General features: G+C 43.0%; 1 protein-coding gene across 4 annotated transcripts in view; it reads right to left on the minus strand.

Annotated features, from left to right (window-relative positions):
• The window catches only part of RUNX2 (RUNX family transcription factor 2), a 164,683-nt gene that overhangs the window by 66,682 nt on the left and 77,643 nt on the right, over window positions 1–20,358 (minus strand). For 2 of the 4 annotated variants that reach the window (XM_064650747.1, XM_064650746.1), the window contains one exon: window positions 655–5,567. The exons of the other annotated variants lie outside the window; for them this stretch is intronic. In XM_064650747.1, coding sequence (XP_064506817.1) covers window positions 5,089–5,567 — 479 coding nt within the window. In that variant the 3' untranslated portion in view covers window positions 655–5,088. Of the gene's footprint in view, window positions 1–654; window positions 5,568–20,358 lie in introns of those variants that run through there. 4 annotated transcript variants of the gene reach the window in all.

The raw sequence follows: 20,358 nt of genomic DNA on the forward strand, positions 1-20,358 counted from the left end.
ACAAACAATTCCTGTCCTCTCCTCCTGCAGGTAGCCTCAGGTGAACTTAATCTCACCTTCATTAGATGTATCTCCTCCTACCCCTGACACTAAGCTGGAGGAAAAATAGCCTCCTCCCTCAGCCCCTCCCAATCCATATATTTTTTGCTGCTTGAAAACTATTCTTGCCTCAGGCCATGCAAATCACATTATCTGTAACTACATTCCTCAGGTCTGACCGGGAAGAGGTGGGGATGGATCAAGCTCCATCCTGGAAAAGTGTCATAAATCCCAATCCCTCCCTCCCAGTTGAGAAATCCTGGTTTTCCCTGTACTTCAAACTCTGCCCACAGCCCTCTTAGCACCAGAATGTCATAGCTAATGTCAACTGATAGGTTTCAGAGTTAATGATGCAGCAAGAAAGAGCAGTTTGCACTTCTCTAAGAAACACAGGTTTTGATAGTTTACAGGCTCAGAAAAAGAAGCAACATTTGAGATCAGTTTTAGAAGATGTTCTTTACCACACAAAGGCCTGGAAACTTGCTTGTTATATTTAATTGATGGGGCCACGATGGACGAGCCAGTACCGTGTCCTACCCTGTGCTTGCTTTACCCTGCCTGGTGCCAAGAGGAGACAAGGAAGAAAAAGAAGCGTAGAAGAACATTAACAAAAAAAAAAAGCCATTTTATTGAAAATGAAATTAAAACTTCAAATTAATATTACAATCATGAGAAAATGCCAAACAATTCAATTTACAGTTGCAACATACAATACAAATAGTCCCTTTGAAGTTGAAGTAAACTGATCCACAATCATCGTCTGTGGCATAAAGCAGAGTGTGTTTGTACAATATGTGCATGAAAAGCAAATCTCGGGTGACAGCATTTGAAAAAATAAAAAATTAAAGCTTGTATTTACACAAAATGCTACAAATATTTTGTTCCAGCAGAAGTTCAAGATGGGTAAAGCATATTAACAACAAAAAAAAATTGGAATGTCACTCATATTACCTAAAGTTACTGTAAAAGTATGGTTTTGGCTGATATACTTAAAAGTACTGCATTAAAAAAAAAGCAAAGAGTTACCTGTAAACATGGAAGTAAACAAACATCTAAAAAAGTTCTCAGAAAATGTTAAACTGAAATGCATTCTATTTAAAAACAAGAAGAAATTCAGGGGGGGCAGAGAATGGGGCTTCTTTGAGCTCATGGCTGATCCAGGTTTAATTATTGCTTTTGCTCATGGCTTGCTGGTGCTGCAGCCCGGTGAGGGGCTGAGCCTCGCTTTGCTCAGGGTGAAAGTGCAAAATTCTCCCCACTCCAGATGGTACCTGTGGAAACTGGTCAATCTTTGCTCAGGGGACTGCTGGCAAAAAAAAGTTCAATGCTAAGAAAGACACAGCAGCTGGTCTTTTAAAGTAAACAATAAACGCCACACAAGTGATGCTGTGGGGTAAATAATTTGCTTTACTCATCCGTCCCTACCGGCTGCCCCCGATCTGGTTACCCTTAGGAGGAGGGAGAGGAGGCTTTAATCCTCCATTTGGCAAAAGGGACATCATGCCTTTTGTGCTGGAAGTAAATCTTTGGTAGGATAAGAGAACTGAACGGTAGAAAAAGGCCATTTTTTATCTTTAAATCTATGACTGGTGCCAAAGATTGCCACTGCCCCGAGGGAAGGGCTGTCGTACCTTTGGGAAAACTCCTGCAATGCCAAGTACCTCACAAAAGCTCCAATAAACTGATAGGATTCACTACATAGCACCAGGTGGTTGGGGTTTTTTGTCTGACATCCTGTTTCAAGAGCATTTCCAAGTGAACTCAAAAGCATTTTCTGAAAGCTTTGGTGAGCATCTCTGCCTCAGCTTGTACAGCTCCCTCCACGACCAGCCTGATGCACCGGGAGAGATTTTCCAAAGGCACCGGGAGGGTTCAGGAGCTACTGAAAGTCAAGAGGCTGGTGCTCCTCTGTCTGCAGGTACTTAGAAAATCCTTTCCTTCCTATCTCAAGCAGGCAGAGTCAGGTCAGCCGAGGGCACGGATCAGTTGGATCAGGCACGCGTGCCTCGACCGGGCGGAGAAAACGTTTTCAACGTCTGTCCCTAATGGTCCAGTTGAAAAACCGCGGGGACACAAACAGAGTCCTGTCGGTATTGGGCAAAACAAAAAATCTGGTCTGTGCTGGATTTATCCAGAAACAAAAACCAAGTGCTTGAATTTTACAACAAAGTCTGAAAAAAAAAAAAAGAAAAAGAAAAAGAAAAAGAGAGAAAAAAAAAAGAAAATCTGGGTTGCTGCCTGCAGCCACTCTTAACAACATTTCAACACAAAAGCACCCTAAAAATTACTTAATATGCATACAGTAAACCTTAAAAAGCCCTTCTCAGCAATAACAAATAATGTACAAATATAGTACCTTTTATTAAATAGGAAACAGCTTGCACTGGCAGTACATCTCTTTTTCTCTTGCTTACTAAACAAAAAACAAAACTGAAATGTGTAACCAGACACTGGCTTTTTAAGTGCTGCTGAGACTAACAAACGTTACTTTACAGTTACAAATAAATGGACAGTGGTATGCTTCAAGCTACCACAAACCAACAATAAATAGAATCAATTACAGCTTCCATCTTTGAAGGAAAACTAAGTATTAGAAGAAAAACAAAGTGTCTTACTTATACTTTAAGCATACTTGGTATACAACCTTTAGAAGGCAAAGACTTTTTATTAATTTATTGTTTTTAAGAGCACGTCGTCACGCAGATTGGAGGGATGTACCATGCTAATGGAAACTCGTTCAACAGCTTCGCTATTAACGAGCAGTAGGGGTGGTGTCTGGCTCTGTAATGGCTGTGCCCACTGTTGGTTTATTGCAATACTTTGGAGGGAGCCAAAGAACACCCAAGGAGCAGCTTGGAGGCCTCCAGCCCGTGAGGGGGCTGCAGAGAGAAGTGACTAAAGGACTAGAAGGAGGAGGCACCAGCAAAGCCCACCAGCACGCGCCAAACATCCCACTAAACCGGGCTTAACATCACCTGTTTGGGGAGAGCGTGGGGTGGGTGGTTCAGCTCCCACCACATCCAGCTGTTGCCATGTCACCTCCCTGTCTGATATTGCTGCCCTGGGCTGGACAAAATTTGGGCCCCTCCGCAGGACAGTTTGGCAGCAGGTTGGCCAAGGGTTTTGGGGTTTGGGTGCAATCTGTTCTCCCTGTATCACGTCTGGGAGCACTAGAGCAGCTTTTAAGGTGAGTTTAGATTTTCAGCTTCTGCAGAGGTAAGTACTGCTGCCCTTGGGCTTGTCCCTCTAACACGGCAACAGCCACATCAGCTTCAGAACCACCACATCATCCGTATGGCTCCCGCATTTAATGCTAACGGGCGGTGACTCGCTACCAGGCAGCTTCTGTCTCAAGTTTGGAATCTTTTCATTCCACTGAGTGGGCTGAAATTGCAAGGGGAGGGGAAAATGTTTCACCATTTCTCCCTTAATCCCATTTCTGAGATATTTAACAATTCATTATTTGCAAAAATACGGTCCTTGAACAGTTTTGATTTTTCTTTGGGGAAAAAAAAAACAACAACCCTTCTGAAATCCAAATTATGCTGTCAAAATAGACCATTTTAAATATGAATCTTTTCAAATTTTGAAGTTCTGAGAAAAATCCTGGGAGAAGAAGAAATTAGGGGAAGGGTGGAAAATCCTTCCTACCATTTTTCCAGTGTCTCCACAACTACTGATTAAAAGGCAAGACTGTGTTGAAGGCAACCAGACAGCTAATAAAAATATTTTAAACACAATATTTCCTTCATAAGTTATATAAAAAGAACCTACATCCAAAATCATTTGATGTGGATGCATCTGGGTCGGGTTTGTCATTTTTAAGTCACATTGTAAACTGGTTCACACTGGAACTGCTTTTCAGAGTTGGGTAAAGGTTTGAGGTTTACACCATCGCAGAAATGTAATAAGTAAAAAAACCAAAAAAAAAAAAAACACTTTTAGAGACCGAAGTCAATATATCATTACATTAAGAAATGTTTAAAGGGTCCAAATGTCATTAAATAATTATAAATATTCTTTTAAAGTTATATGATGATTCACGTTAGCAAACAACCTCAAATTTTACACATTTATAATTTAAAAAAGAAAATAAAAAGAGAACATAGCTGAACACAAATACTATGTATACCATTTTGGCTCTAGTAATATATATTGCCATTCTCATATTTTGCATAAGTAATAACATTTTGTTTTTTCGTTTTTCAAGGTTTTGGTTGTTATTTTTGGTTTTTGGCTAATCAAAGGCAAAATGAGGGGATACAAAAGCAAAAAGGAAACCCTGGGGTTGGCTCACCTAACTTGAAAACTCATTCTCTTTAAGTACCCGAAAACAAACCAAAAAAGCAGTGAACAAAGAGAAGTTCCAACCGTTATCCGCAGCAAGGCTTGGGCAGAGTTTTTTGGGACAGCTGATTTCATCTGAATGGATCATGGCAAAATGGAAGCAACTCGCTCTTTGCTTTCCTTTTTATGTGCACCAATACAAGCCAGGTGAATTGCACTACGGGTGTGGAGAGGGTCCCATACATTGTATGATTGCAACTGTATCTGGAGTTCATGGTTAGTTTTGGGTTTTTTATTAAAATAAAAGGGAATGCAGCCTTTGCCTTGCATCACCATGTTTCTCCTGATAGCCGGGGAGTCCGTTCTCTCCTCGTTGGCAAAAGTAACTCACTAGTTATTACAAAACTCTTGGGGGGGAGGGGAAAAGGAAGCGGAAAAAAAAGAAAAAAAAAAGGAGGGGGTGATTTTGTGTGTGGAGAAAGTACATTTTAAATATAAAATGGTTCCAAGGGGAAAAAAAAGAAAATATGTGCTTTGATTCACATAATCTGAAACATGGGTTGTGGTGTGTTGGTAACTCTTGTGTTATTTATGGCCATTATCATCCCGTCTACACAGTTGCACATATTGGTAAAATTTTTTTTTTTTTTTTAAGAAAAAGAAAAAAAACCCAAAAACAGGCACTTCGTAGTTAGTCGACCGTTTGGTGTTTGTTTTTTTTTTTTTTGGCTTGCGGAGGTCGGGCCGGCTATGGAAGAAATCTCAGTACGGCCTCCAAACGGACTCATCCATCCTGCCACTAGAATTCAAGACGGTTGGGGAGCTGCTGTGGCTGCCATCCGCCTCCACCCCGTCACTCTGGGTGGGCAAGTTAGGGTTTAGCAGCGTGCTGCCGTTGGACGTGGTGGTGCACGGCGGGAGCATCCTGGAAGGGGAGCGGTCCCCTCCCGGCACCATGGGGAACTGGTATGATCCTGACGAAGTGCCATAGTAGAGATATGGAGTGCTGCTGGTCTGGAAAGGTCCACTTTGGTTTTGGGAAGAGCCGGGGTAGGGTGGTGGTAGGTAGGTGTGGTAGTGAGTGGTTGCGGACATACCCAGTGACATGCCTGAGGTGACTGGCGGTGTATAGGTAAAGGTGGCTGGATAGTGCATTCGTGGGTTGGAGAAGCGGCTCTCAGTGAGGGATGAAATGCTTGTGAACTGCCTGGGATCTGAAAATGGGCCCAGCTCTGAAGCACCTAAAAAATTATAACAAAAGACGGGGGAAAACAATTCTGTAAATACCATTTTTTGTATCAAGTGATGATAGAATTTTATTTTTCTAAGATAACCCACTTCTTTTGGCCCCCAAGAGAACAGCAGATCACATCAAGCAATACATTGCAAGGAACAGAGTCATACATCTGTCTTCTACAAGCGCTGGGCCAAACTCATCCGTGGTCTAACTCCACTGATGCCAATGGAGGGAGCAGCATTGCCAACCTGAAGTGTTCAAAGGCCACAAGTCAGGGAAAAAAACCCCTCTAATATCAAGAGATTAAAAAAGAGCCAAAAAAAGAAAGGGGAAAAAAAATTCTCTGAAATCAAGGGATTGAAAAAGAGTCAAAAATAGAAACGTGGATTTGGAGTTGATTTGCCTTCCGGTTTCGAAGCTTTGAGGGTTACATATCTCTGGATTTTTGCTAGAGCCTCTCAAGAAACTCAAGTCTGGTTGCACACAAAAGCTGAGATTCAGCACAGGCTGTCAGGAGCTGGCATTTCCAGAAAAGCAGAAATTATCATGCAACTTGTAATAAAGCTACAAGAGCTGGCAACACCGAGTTAACTGTACCACTGACACCAGGAGAGTTAAACTGGAGGTGATTAAGACCCACTTCTTGCCTTAAATAATTTATTTAGGTGAGAATGTGTTCAGCTGCTTCCTTTGGCTGAAAAATGCTGTTTGCTGCATCTGAAGGACGGGCAAAGCCACTGCGCTGATAGCAAAGATGCAGATTTTACTTTTCAGAGCAGTTGATGGAAAATTACAAGCCCAACACTCTTTTTGCCATTGAAAAAAGTTGTTTTCATATGTAGTCACTGCAGTCTGGTTGAAAAAAAAAAAAAAGACCACACAGTTTATGGCTACTGTGCATGTCTGGATGGTAACGCTGTGAATTGGAGTCTAACGCAAAACAGGGATGGGTAAACTCATTTTGGCTAATTTCTAATCCCACATCAAACATCCAAAGCTTTGGAGCAGAACTGGAAAGCAAACGTTAGTAGTTGGGTGATGTGCTTAGGAGACCGTGGGATGGACAGGAGCAGAAGAAAAAGATGGTGAAAGCTCGTACTGGGAGCCAGAAAAGTGGAAAACAAAGAGGGTGTGGGAAAAGGGACAGGGGGAAAGAGGGAAAGCCTAATGAAGAAGCACAGAGCAGGAGGAGGCAAATGATGGGCCAGTATGCAGCAGACACATATACACATATTTATAAAGAGATGGAAAGAGCAGGGTATAACTAAAGGGGGAAAATTATGAAATCAAATGGATCCTCCTTGCACTTCCCACCTAACACTTCTACAGCTTTACAGTCCTACAGATCCAGGGGTTCACTCACCTCTTTTTCAACCTACAGAACCTGATTTAACTAAAAGGAAAATACGGCGTCTTCTAGATGCCAAATTAATGTGCTAAACACTGAAAAATTCTGTGTATCTTCAGTTTAAAATGAAGCACTTATTTTCCTTGTGGACAGGCTTCAGATCTGACTTGATGATACTGCTGTGTAGAAAGAAAGTCCCTACAGCCCTTCTGCCCTTGGCCTCCTATAGCATCCACAATGGTTGTTGCTGCCACAGGCCACAGACTCAACAGCCCCTGTCAGCTTGTGTGGCACATTTTGGGATTTAGATCACTATATTCTCTCCTGTTCTCCCAGCTCATTGAACCCATGCCTACAACGACATTTAAAAGCAGAAGCAGGGTAAAGCTCAAGCACAGTTTGGGTTCAGGCTGGAGGACCCAGGCCACAGCCAGCTAAGCATCCAAATCACCCCAAAACATGGGGGTTTATAATCTGCCATCTCAAAAGATATTGAGTACAGAGCTTTAAATGGGCAGTAAAAGCCCATTCTAAACTCTGATGACAATGTGATTACTATTATCTTTATCAGGGACTGAATCAGTGACCTACGGGTGAATGGGTCTGTCTCCATCATCAACCCCTCCAACCACAGCGCCATGGAATGTAATATAACTTGTACCTTTACAGCAAACACTCTACTACTTGATGCAACTCCTTTCGTTCCCAACTGCAAACAATAGCCAGAGGCAATACCACCCAGATTCAAAGCTGTAATTTTGGAACACTATCCTTTATATTGTGAACAGGTCTGATATGTATCTGGATATATAAGGTTAGAACATAATTTCCCCAGCTGCTCAAAATACTGAGTTTCAATCTGCTACTGCTTATACTCCTTTTTTTTTTATTATTGTTGTTGCAACTCTCCCAACATGAACAGAATTGCTCTTAGTTTACCCTGATAGAAGCTAAACAGGATTTTTACAACCAAAGGTATGAGTGTAAGGGTGTAGAAGAACATCACTATTTTCAGTTTCTTTGCAATCAATACCTTTTTTTTCTTAGTAACAAACTCTCCAAGCAGTTTTACACATTAAAAGGCAATCTCCCTCTCAGGGCTAGATCCAAATATTATCTGTATGGGTGTTGCCAAGAGATCATGTCTGCATCGAATCACTGGGAACGTGCACACCACACGTAGGCATTTTGAATGTGGGGCTACAGACCTCGTTACATACCGTAGTAAATCCACACTTGTTTGTTTTTACTGTTGCTTGTAAAGCACAATCCTATTTACCCAAAGGCCAAGTAACCATAACCCTGTCTTATCTCACTCATGGCTGTGTCTGAACAGCTCCTGCACACTCACTTCTCCAACTCCCCTCTTGCCCAAACGCCTTTTGCTGTCTCCATAACTGCATAAGGCTGCCACTTTTTCCCAGCCTTATGTATCTCCATTGGGCAAAGATATTTTTGGAGATCAGGAGAAGTTCTCTGAGATGCCTGTTTGAAAGTCTCATTTCTAAGTGAAACTCATGAAAAAGTCAGCTCTAAACCTCAGGTTCTTGCCATCCTCACTGCTATGCAATCCTGCTGATGCATTTTCACCCTCCACCTCCTTTCTCTGTGCTAACTCCTTATGTTAAGGTTGATTTTGGTTCTAACTTGGAAACCCCAGATGACTATTCATCTATACATGTTTAGCTCTAACTGGAATGATAAATAGTTCTACTGGGTATGGCACCCATCTTGTATCTAGTTGTGCACAAACAGCGATGTTGATCAGCAATACAGTAACATGACAGTGCAAGTATATAACTCATAATATAATAATTATAATATTATAATAACTTATTTATTCCTCTCCCCAGAAGGATTAAAGATTTATGCTAATTTTTCTGCTGTCAGAGCAAGAAAACCATTTGCATCTGTGAATTCCCACTCTCATGATAGCTTGCATTAAATGGATGAAGCACAGACCCTCTGCCCTAAATCGTGGCCACAACATGATGAAACCACACTTGTGTAAAGAGGAAAGACTTCATATTATGCCTCCAGAAAGAGAGACACGGCAAGAAGCACAGCAAGTGATCTTTTGCTACATAGTGTCATCAGCTGGCTGTATTGCTTAGCAATAAAAAAAAAAAAATTTAAAAGACATATTTTTGAAAAAAGCAAACCATTTTACATATCTGAATGAGTCCAAGTTAAACTATTTTTAAATCTTCCAAGCTGATTCCTCCCTAATGTAACCTGGCACTCCAGTTTTCTGAGAGCTATACGTTTAGAACAGAAAAGTGGTCATGTTAACATGCCAATATATATGCTAACATCCCAGATTCAAGAATACTGCTTCAGTGTGTTTCGTATTTAGAATAAGAACAATTAAAATTCCATGTGGTTTCACTTATTTTGATTTTGATGCACTCATTAAAATCCCTAGACATGGGCATTTGCCAGCAGCCAACTCAAACGGTTTTGCGTTCGCGCTTAGAACACAGTTTTACCTGTTGCAGCTTTGCAGCCCTACCATTCACAGCTGCATGCGTGTCGTGGTCATTTTCTCTTTTGCAGTTTACAAATGCCAGCTAATGCCAATTAATGCTCAGGTCTCAACTAATAAGCTGTGCTTGTGGTTTGCAGAAAATCGGGCAAAAAATTTCTGTCAGGTTTACAGCATTTCGGCCAATCGCTTCCAGTTATTACAGATCATAATGTACTGTGGACAGATTAACTCCTTGTGGGTACAGCAAGCTGATATCTACTCTAAGGGGCTACAGGATAATTTTATAAGTTACAAATATTGCAATTTTCTTTGTCATATAAGGTGACTATAAGTCACTATAAGGTGACTACAAAAAAAAAGCCCCCTTGGCTTACTGCATATGTTTCATAAGGAAATTTCTAGCCCATCAATGCATAACCATTGGATGCACGAAAATAGTGATGCTGTGTTCAAGACTCACTGAACAGGAAATTCATCTATATATAGTTAAATATATTTATCAGTAGCTAAATTATTCACTTGTGTTTTGGGGAGCTTCAGTGTTAAGACATTCACTGAAGTTGATACTAGATTTTGTTGATTTTTTGTTCAATAGTTCAGTTCAGGCTGGGACACTGTAGCAATGGACCCATTAAAATTGTTTTTTCCTTCTTAAACATCTACATCTATGAATTATATGTGCAGCCTGGATTGCTTACAGCTGATAATATCTCCTCGGATGGAGCATGCCACACACTTCACATGATGAGACCATTTTCAGTCTCTTACAGCTTTGCTAAACTTTAAATGTTCTGGCTGAAATTGTCCATGCTGGGCGTCTGTCTCGGTCTAAATTGTGATTTATGCATTTATTTGTTTTTAAAATTTCAGCTGAAACTCTTCTGCTGGGAAAAATATATTGTTTTACTAATCTTAAACTCTGAGGAGCCTTTCTTTGAAAAGCTGTACCAGTTCCATGCTTTGAAGTAAGGACTTGAACTTTGGAATAGGAGTGGCTTTTGTATGAGAGATGTTGCCATGAAAATCCAGCCAAATATGAACAAATCATAAGCATTCTGACTAAAAATGGGCAGAAGAGTCTGTGCCCCTACAAAGACACTTGTCTAGAGACTGGAATGAAATACCAGAGTCCCAAATCTCAGCCTTTTTTCTGCAAATATTGCTGAAACACAGGGACGTTGCCACCCATGCCCATGCCAGCCCCATGAAGGATTGGTCCATCAATGGCTCCACTCACTGGAATGGCAGAGCCTGAGTGAAAGGAGTCCATGGGTGTTTGTATAGTATTGCAAAGAAAAATTTGGAAAGGCAAGGTTATTTGGGGTTTGCTTTTTTTAGAAATCTGAGAAACTATAAACACAACTAGGGACAAACAAAAGGATGTTATTGAGGTTACCACATGAAGAGTGAGAAAGTTAGGAAACACCAGCATTTAAGTTACTTCTCCATATGCACAACACAGCATTCAACTACACAAGATGCTATTCCTTTTCCATGAACCCTCCCAAGCTGGCCACCTTTGGAGATGTATCTCAGCTGAAGAACAGAGAAGACTGTTGTCTATAGATCCCCAAAATCCACTGCTCCAAGAAATCAGAAGGGGTGAAGTGAACGAGGTGAGAGAGACCCAATTATTTCCTGAGTTAACTGGATTTTATATGTGTTTTTGCCACATGGCTCCTACATGACTCAGTTGAAATCTCTCCAAATCCCATTTGCACTTCTCTCATTTTCTGTGTGCAGCAAAGATGTTGGCTTCTGATTTGCACGTGCGCTAAATGTTCCCAGCTGCAGCTGAAACCAACGGGATCACAGGTCTGAACATAAGGCTACAGACAAAACAGAAATTGTGCTGTAGGTGACACAGAGAAGGTGCACTGAATGACACAAGAGCCTCAGTTCTCTATGTAAAGCAGGTTCTTTCTTTCTTGGGAATATTGCACTACAGTGAGCTGTATACAAATGCTATGGCAGAAATATTAGAGCAAAGCCCAGCAAGAAATTAGGGATTCCTTCTTCAGAGCAGCATTTAATGCTCTGCAATAAGCAAGGCCTGAGGAAATGCAAAGAACAAGAAGAAAACAAGAGCTGCTCATTAAGTTAGCACTGTCCATCTTGTGCACTGAATGAGACAGGAATCCCGTGGGAAAAGTATCATGTGATCCTGTAATTAAAATCTCTAATATAATGCATAAGCAAAATGAGGCTAATGTAGAGTTGCACAGGCAATGTAAGTACTGAGATTTCTCAATTTCTGAGCACTTCATTTTGCAATCTTAAGGATTCTTTGCAATGTGTTTGGATCGAAGATTAGTTATTTCCTAGCTGCATCTCTTTGGGTCCTTCCCAAGCATCCTTCTGTATTAGGGAGACAATGTTATTTTGCTCTTCATTTTGTTAAATTTTGTTCCCTCCTTCTGCTAATAAGTGTTTAGTGAATCACACACAGCATGATCTTTCTGTCTCCTTCCAGGCAGGCCTTTGGCTCTCCAAAACTGCTGTACCACATTCCCTCTGGACGCCACTGTAGGATGCAGCCTGGGACTGCAATTCCCAGGGATCCCAAACCACCTCCTCCTGTATCTACTCCTTGCTGTAGCCCTTAGGTCGTGATCCCAGAAACCTGGGCTGGTGCTCAGCTTCATGCCAAGCTCAGGGACATTCCTCCCATGCATCTACCACTGAATGTGTGTCTACAGGCTGTGAGGGTGAGGGTTAAGCAGAAATAATGCACAGGGCTTCTCCCTCCCCGGTTCACTTTTGGGATGAGCATGCGTCATCTGGATATTTGGAACCATTTATCATAGGAAATGGTATGTTTTCAAATGCCTTTTCCCCTCTCTTTAATTCAGGAGGGGAAAAAAAAGAAAAAAAGAAAAAAAGTATAATTTTTTTTCTCATTTCTTTCAATCCAGGTCACCCCAAGCAGGTCTCCTGGCAAACAATAGCTGCAGAAAAGGTGTGAACTGGCTCCCCCCTCCTCTTTTCTTCACCTCAACAAGGTGTTAACTTCAAGGCCTAGTTGGGACCCTTTAAACTGCAACATTATTAAGCACAGCAGTCTCACAAAAGTCAGATGGAGGAAGGAACACTTTAACCCCTTCAGAGCCTCACATATAACAGGCAAGACCCTAATTGCAGTGCATCCCTTCTGTCGTCCTTCAGTACCCCATTTCACCCGGTAAACTGCACATTTATGACTCCTGGTATTTAGGTATCAGGACTTTGGCACCTCGAATACCACGGATTAATTTGCAGATAGATGTTTTCACTGAATTTATAGTGCTGCACCTAAGCCCTTTGCGGGGAGAAACACCTCATAAATAACAGTTAGCTGCGACCATTAAAGTACCACTCTTGCAAATAAAGGAGAATGTTTCCCAAACAGATAAAGAAGAGTGTTTCCCAAGAAGAGATGCTATATTGCTTAAGAGCAAAATAGGAGTCTCTTTGCACTTCTTCAGCCCAGGCTCCATCATTACCTTTCCTGTTCCCTCAATAGGACTTTTCTTCCGGGTGAAGCTCGTTTCCTTCAGGTACCCAAATCTTGCTGGGTGACACTACACATCAAAACACAGGTGGCTTCTCACTGCACCCCCAGAGTTAGCTCATAGGTAGAAGAGTGCAACAACCAACCCCTCATAGATGGACTGTTGGGAGCGGAAATGAAGCTATGGAAGCATCAGTCATCACCGTCTCATTTATAGATGCTGCCTCACACAGGACTCGTAAACCTTCCTAATGAGAACCACAGGAGGGGGACAAATGGTCGCATTACAGAAACAGGTCCTCAGCTGGTGGTTGTGACCTGCCACCCGTGGCTGCCTGTTGACCTATTGTGATGGGGAGCCTCTAACTCCTCAGCCTTTGCCATCTCATCTCAGCAGCTCCAGTCTGGAGCTGTCACGGGTGATTCAGGTGGAAAAGAACTGGCAGTATATCAAAAGCCCCCTGCTTGTTTAAAGTCTCAGGCCATCTATACACTATGCTGGAACCAAAAAGTAAATAATGCTTCCTGGAAATAAGTCTAGGAGCTCTGCAACATGGCACGGCACAAACACGCACATAGGCGCATAGCGCTCTCCATTCGGTTTTCCTCAATTTTTCCTGCCTGAAATTCAGCCACTGCTGTTTTCCTCCAGCCGAAAGGCATCAGCAGGAACACTTGAGGCTTTTCTTGGAGAGCAACCTCAGCGTGTTGTATACAGCAAGGGGGTGAAACCGCAGGGCTGAGCACTGCGGTGCAGGCACGGCGAAGGCAAGCGTTGGGACAGCAATCCTGAATAAATTCAGTGAATGGGAAGATAATATACATCATGGCTCACAGGCTACTTTATTCCTCCTTTTTTTTTTCTTCTTTTCAGAAAAATGTGCCTTAACTATCCAGTATAAATATTTGTTTCCAATGTTGTCATGAATTGTACTTTTCCACTGCATGCTACTAACTCAGAAATACCATCTGATCCTGAGGCAGACACAAAGGAACTATGTTTTGCAGGGACAGGGAGGGTGGGGGGAAGCCCTTGGCATTGCTCTGTTATTTCACCCTTTAAACCCCTCTTTTTCCCTTCCTATCCAAATTTTCCTTTCAAATCTCATTCAACTAATACACATCTCTCCCGAGGACAGAGGATTCCTTGCTGGTTCTTGATTAAGAGTTTTTAAGAAGCCGGGAAGGAAGATGTTCTTTGAAACTGGATCTACTGTAGGATGGGAGCCAGCACACAGGACACCATGTCTTTCAGAGAGGGCCACACACAGTGCCACTCCAGTCATATGACTTCTCTGTCACATCCTGAAGCCATTTCCAGCTCGTGTGCGAGTTTGTACTCCCATTTAGAAAAGGATGGGATATATTGGGAACACACATATGGAAACACTTTCAGGGAATCAGTTTCCATGAAATCCATAATAAGCCAAGTGGCTTCAGATGTGGCAGTGTGCCTCAGATTAGCCAAAAAAAAAAAAAAAAAAAAAAAGAAAAAGAAAAAATAGAGGGGAAAAAAGGAAAGAAATAAAAAAGAAGGACAAATCTACCCTTTCAGCCCTCATTTCAGTTTCAAGGGGGGGGGGGGAAGTTAAAAAAAAAAAAAAAATAAAACCCACTAATGACTTATGGCTACCAAAACAGGGAGTCACAAAAAAATACAATTAACAAGAGCACTCCTCCTCCCCGAAATAAGGACACTGCTATCAGCATTCCTGCAGCTCCCAGACAGCTCTCCTGGCATCTGCCAAGCTCACACAGGGTCCGCATAGCCATGGCCCTGCCTGCACCAGCGTGGGTGGGTTGGGCAGGTGCCCACTGTCTGGTAACCTGTGCAGGCAATTTTTTCCTCCCCTTACAAATTTTCCTTCCTTTCCTTTCCTTCCTGCCCTTGCAAAAACTGCAGCTTGGTGATAAACTGTACGTTAAGTAAATCTCCCAAGAAAGGACGGATTCAGAAGGGGACATCCCCTGGATGGGGTTGGCTGGATCTGGGCCATGCTAAAAGCAGAGTTTATGGTGGGATGATGTGTTCGGGTTCGGGCTGTAAGGCCAGGCAGGGGGTGGATATCACCTGCCAGATGTGCTTGGAGCCAAAGCTCAAGAACAACCCCAAGGTACCAGCGAGCAGGAGCCAGGAGTGCCCTGACGATCCTAAACAGCACAGAAAAGGGCTGGAGGCCACGTCAGTGTCGGGCAGGAGGGAAGCAGGCAGCTCATCTGAGCTAGCGTGGTGCCGGAATCACTTTTGCGTAGCTGAGGAAGTGGGAAGAAGCATGGAGCAAGTGGCAGGAGTTCAAATGGGAACTGAAGAGATGCTACGTGCATCTCTGTGACAGCTACCCGCCTTTTTATCACGAGAAAATAACCAGGAATTTGGCTGCTAATTGGGGCTGTATCCTACAAACCCTACTTTTCCTGACAAACAAATGACTCCACAAATAGTCCCTCTGTTTCCAATAGGGTTATTTGCGGTAGGAGGGACCACCCAACACGAGAGGATCAGGCCCTCCACTCCCTCACTCCGCCGCTCGCTTCAACCTTCCACAGCCAAATCCGAACGCAAAAAAATACCCACGAACTGCAAAGGCTTTTCCTTGCTGCTGCTGGAAAAGCCCTGGACTAGAACGGCTGTGGAAAGGTCTCGTGTGCTATTAATACGATGCTCTCCCTGGCTTCTGCCATCAAAATGAGGATTTGCCATTTGTTTCTCAGGCTGGTTCTTTCCACTCAAGCTCCGGCACAATAACTAACTGAAAACTTCTGCATCAAGGAGAAGGTCTCTTTTAAAGTTTGGCTTGGCTTTGCTTTCAAAGACTTGTCTGTATATTTTAGAATATGTAGAACTTGCCTTTGATTTAAACCTCACTCCTAACAATAGACAAGAGACGATTTCTCTACTGAGCAATTTAAACAAAAACAAACATATTTTGGTTACTCGGCCTTGTTCTCAAAAAGCTCTGTTGTTGGGGTTTTTTTCCAGAGAAAAATCAAACCCTACAAATTGTTACCCTTCTGGCCAAAAAAGCTTAAATTCACAAATGTAGGTAGTCCATTTTTTTTCCCTGAACAATATCATACACGGAGGAAGAAAAGCACCTCCCCAGCCCCTAGACATCCATAAAACACGAACACCCCCCCTCATCTAAACAATTAAAACCACATTTCTCCCCTCCAAAATAACTTCTCCTTTCAAAGGACATTTTCAGCCTCGGTCCCTGTCCACATGCAGGGCCGTGATGTTGATTTTTAATCCTTCCCGGCATGAAGTCCCGTGTCCCCAGAGGGTAAACAGCCGCACCTCATCCTGGAGGCAGCTGAAAGCGGCTGCTTGTGTTCGGAGCCGGGGCTGCACAGGATCCTGCAGGAGCAGCCGCTCCGAGGGGATGAGGGCACTTAGCCCATGGAGCTTCTGGCTACTGGAGAAAGAAGAGGGGAGATACCAGGGAGGCATTTCCATCTTAGGTTAAGGATTTTAACAGCAGGCGCAATAACGCTGTTGGAGTGAAAACAGTGGAAAATAACTCACCCAGCGACGGCCAGAGTTTTTTCCCTTACAGTGAGAACACATTTCCCCCAAGTAACACAAACAATGGTAACATTGTGATAAAATTGTCAAACACGTCAGCATGACTCAAGGCCCACCGTCCAAATGAATTCTGGGAGGCTCAGGTGAGAAGGAGCCCTGTGGGGAGATGTGTGGGTGAACATGGAGCCAAAACGCTGCTCTCATCTCATGAGGCAGAGCAAGAGCAGCTCGGGGATGTCGCGACCCTCGGCATAGCAAGAGCAAAGTGGTGGCTCTCAAGCCACAGAGCAGGACTTGCCACTGTCACCACGAGCTTCAGGGAGACAGAGGAAAACTTTGCACGCAACCACTGGGCTGTTTTCACTGGAGCTTCTGCTCTCATAGCTAAGAGAAAACTCTGAGCATTTCAAAGACCTACAGAGGTTTCAGCCCAGTTTAGACACCAGACTGCCATGAAATTCAGCAGGGCACAGACAGCTAAACACGGTTGTAGAGCAGGGCTAGAGGGAACTGTATTCCTTCTTATATTCGCGTTAACAATATAAGATTTTCAATCCCATTTAGTAAAAGCCCTGTAAATCCCTCCGTATATTTTTTTCATTCCTTTCAGACCTAACCAAATTTTTTTACTAAGTTAAGGCAAACTACTCAAAGCAAAGTTTCAATCCGTTATAAGCTTGTCCACACAGCATCTCCATTCATCAGCCGTACTGAAGCTTAAACCAGCCTAACTTTGAACACCTCTAAATAAATGCTTCTTCTCCATAGTGTGAAGTCTGAATATAGGTTTTATCCTCCCAGGAAGCTGGTGATGAGAAAGAGAAACAGACTTTGGTCTGTAATAGCTCACATCACAAACATGCTTTAGGCTGTTTGATGTACCTTAGGCTATACTACTAGCAGCTCTTTAGGTCACCAGCGGTGATTTATCTGGGACATGGTATCTTGAATTTTAAGTTCAGATCATCAATAGTGACTAGAAATAGAAAGCCCACTTATCCATTAAAGCTGTTACCAGGGGAAATGTGATGCATTGCTTTCTGGCTCTTGCTACTGCTTTGTTTTGTGAATTAGGGCATATAATTTGATTTTCCTGGGTAAATTTTCCTTACTGTAGGATGAATATTTTAATACTTCTTATAAGCCAAGTGACAAAGGCCAGTTCTACAATTTGAAAAATACTATGAAATCTTTTGTTGGGAAATGTTGTAAAATTACAAAGATTAAAGGCAAAACCCAACAGACATTTTTTTTAAGCTCTTCAACAGGGAAGACACAGAAAAAGTGGAAGTCAGACAGAGCAAAGAGAAAACTTGACTTAAAATAAACTTTCATACACGATCCCGTTTTCTGAAATAAAAAAGATGCGTACAAAGTCAGCCTGAGTTATCGCCTTCAGTTGTCCTCATCTGCTTGAGAAAGCAGCAGCTAAAATGGCTTTAAACCAAACTTCCAGCGCATCTGCAGCGCAGACCGGAGAGAGCAGGAGCTGGGCCGGCTGAGCACCAGCCGCCGGGCTCCAGCTCCGCTGCGGCTGGAATGGCTTCCTCCATGGGCAAGCAGCCTGTCCTCAAAACAGCTCCAAACCAGTCTGGCCCACCTACGTGGGCCAGGCCAAACGAGGAACTGGTTGGGTTTGGACTAACCTTAAACCCAGCTTCCTATCTAATTTTGGAATCTAATACGATGGCTCCCAATTCGGCTCTGGTGGTGCTTAGATCCTCCCCTGTGCTGCTTTTCACCCATAAAAAAGAAAACAACATGGGTTGGCTTTCAGCAGGAATCAAAATGAAAACAAAAACAAACAAAAAATCCCTTTAGAGGGAGATATTTGAGAGAGGAAGAGGGAAGAAAGGGGAAAGAGAGGTGCCTTTTTCCCATTGCCAGGATTCCTCTGTGGCTCCTCTGGCCATGCCAGCATCCACATCACAGTTCCCGGGGACTTCCTCTGAGCAGCTTCTGCGAGACACCTCTTCCAATGAGCCATTTCATCTCGGGTTTATGTTGCAGAGACTTCGGGTCAGCAGCCCTCCTGGTGTTCTTGAGGCACTTGCTTCCCTTCCTATTTGGCAAGCCAGTCACCTTTGCAGATGGTCTATTTTTCAATCCTCAGTCCCTAGTCCAGATCCCAGCCCTTTCAATCTGCACCCTCGAGGATATCTAAATGTTTATGCTATTTCTCACTGAGGTCTCTATACCTTCCCTCTGTCAAGGCTAACAAACTCTATGCATCTCTAGTCTTTTAACTGCACCCAAATTATCTATTTCAACTTTAATGAAGTTTTTTTGGCTGGGATTCCTTCTTTGGGACATAGTTTTATTTTTGTTTTCAGTGGCAACAACACACATAACTAGCTGGCTCCACTGAACTGGAATGATCTGCAGATGTTTGATCCTATTTCTGCACAGAGCGGCACAGATCATATGATCTCACAAGGTTCCTGTCAGTCCTATATGATTACGACACTACAGACCTATAGGAAATGGAAGAATTGATCCAGCAGATACTCTGGGACTATTCTCGCTCACCTAGGGGAAAGCAGATTCACCAATCTCTATTAAGAACTATTAAATATAGTGATGCAGACAGAATAATCCAGCTTTGGCAATGCCTAGAGCTTTGGAATATGTAAATATTCTCATCTTGCACTCCATGCTGACAAGGTGACAGGTCCTGAATGGACCCTTCATCAAACCTGGTGTGGCTGATCTTCTGTCCCACTCAGCTTTTTCAGTGATGATGCTGACAGACACCACTTGCCTCTTACTAGAAGCTGTAACCAGCAGCTTTGTCCTTTCCTTCCTGCTAGCCCTAAAACCTGAGACGAGTACCCTCAAACATCATCCTTGCACTCCCTTCTGACCCACACTCACCACCTGCCGGCTCTAGTGAGATTAAAGCCACTGCTACCACCTCTCTGGCTCTCTTTATGCTACAATCTCCTCTTGTTTTCCTCTGTACATCTTGTACCCAGCTGTGCTGTATTCAAGGGTGTAAATTCATAGGGGACAGGCTGATCTCTCTTTTTTCCTCCTCTTCTTTAACTGTACAGTCCTTAGCACAAGGGGATCAGACCTCCAGACACTGCCACAATGCAAACACTATTAGCAGCCGCATGGCCGGCGGTGATTCCAGCAAAGGTCCATTAGCTATTCACAAATACAACTATTGCTTTGATCACTGAACTTCACCGCCTGCAGGAGCCAAATTTGGGTGCCCCAGCTAAAGCCAAAACCTCAACTGATGCCTTGACAAGGGGACTGATCTCCAGTTTGTGGAAATCTTTCAATCCCACATTCAGCTTTCAGCACAACACAGAACATCATTTCAGCACAAAATTAAATACGGCAAGCTGTGTTTTTACAGACATCTATCCAATAAAAATGACGTGCCCTGCAGATTTGGTCCTGTACCTGTGCTGCAAACCGGTTTTCCAAGCAAGCCCATTGTGCAGCCTAATTACGTAAACTAAACCAAGGTGGACATACCTTTAGCTACTGGCTTTATAATATTCTGCCAATTCTGAACAGTGCTTGTTTAATAGAAAAGGGCATTAAAAAGCAATGATGTCTATGGATCAGACAGAGATAGCCCAGTTAGACATTAAAAATAACGAGTGGAAACCACACGTGGCATCTCTAGAGCTTGTGCAGCGACTTTTCATCTCAGTGAAATGAAAGAGGCTTTGTGGGTACTGATCCTAATTTGAGCACACCACCTTCCACTGCTCACTGCCAGAGAAATGCGATGTTAAGAGGCTGTGAGATGCCCTACCCCTCCATTTTGCTTTCAGAATTGATCCTTGTTTTAAATCCTCTGGGCTGTTTTCTCTGCTGGTGCTCCCTTTCCCTCAGCACGATTGCTCCTCTTTCTTACACAAGCCCAAAGAGGCTTCCTCCAGCTGCCTATCCCAGCACTTCTTAATTACAAATTAACGTATTA

The sequence above is a fragment of the Pseudopipra pipra genome, chromosome 3 (genome assembly GCF_036250125.1).
Source record: "Pseudopipra pipra isolate bDixPip1 chromosome 3, bDixPip1.hap1, whole genome shotgun sequence".
NCBI lineage: Eukaryota > Metazoa > Chordata > Aves > Passeriformes > Pipridae > Pseudopipra > Pseudopipra pipra.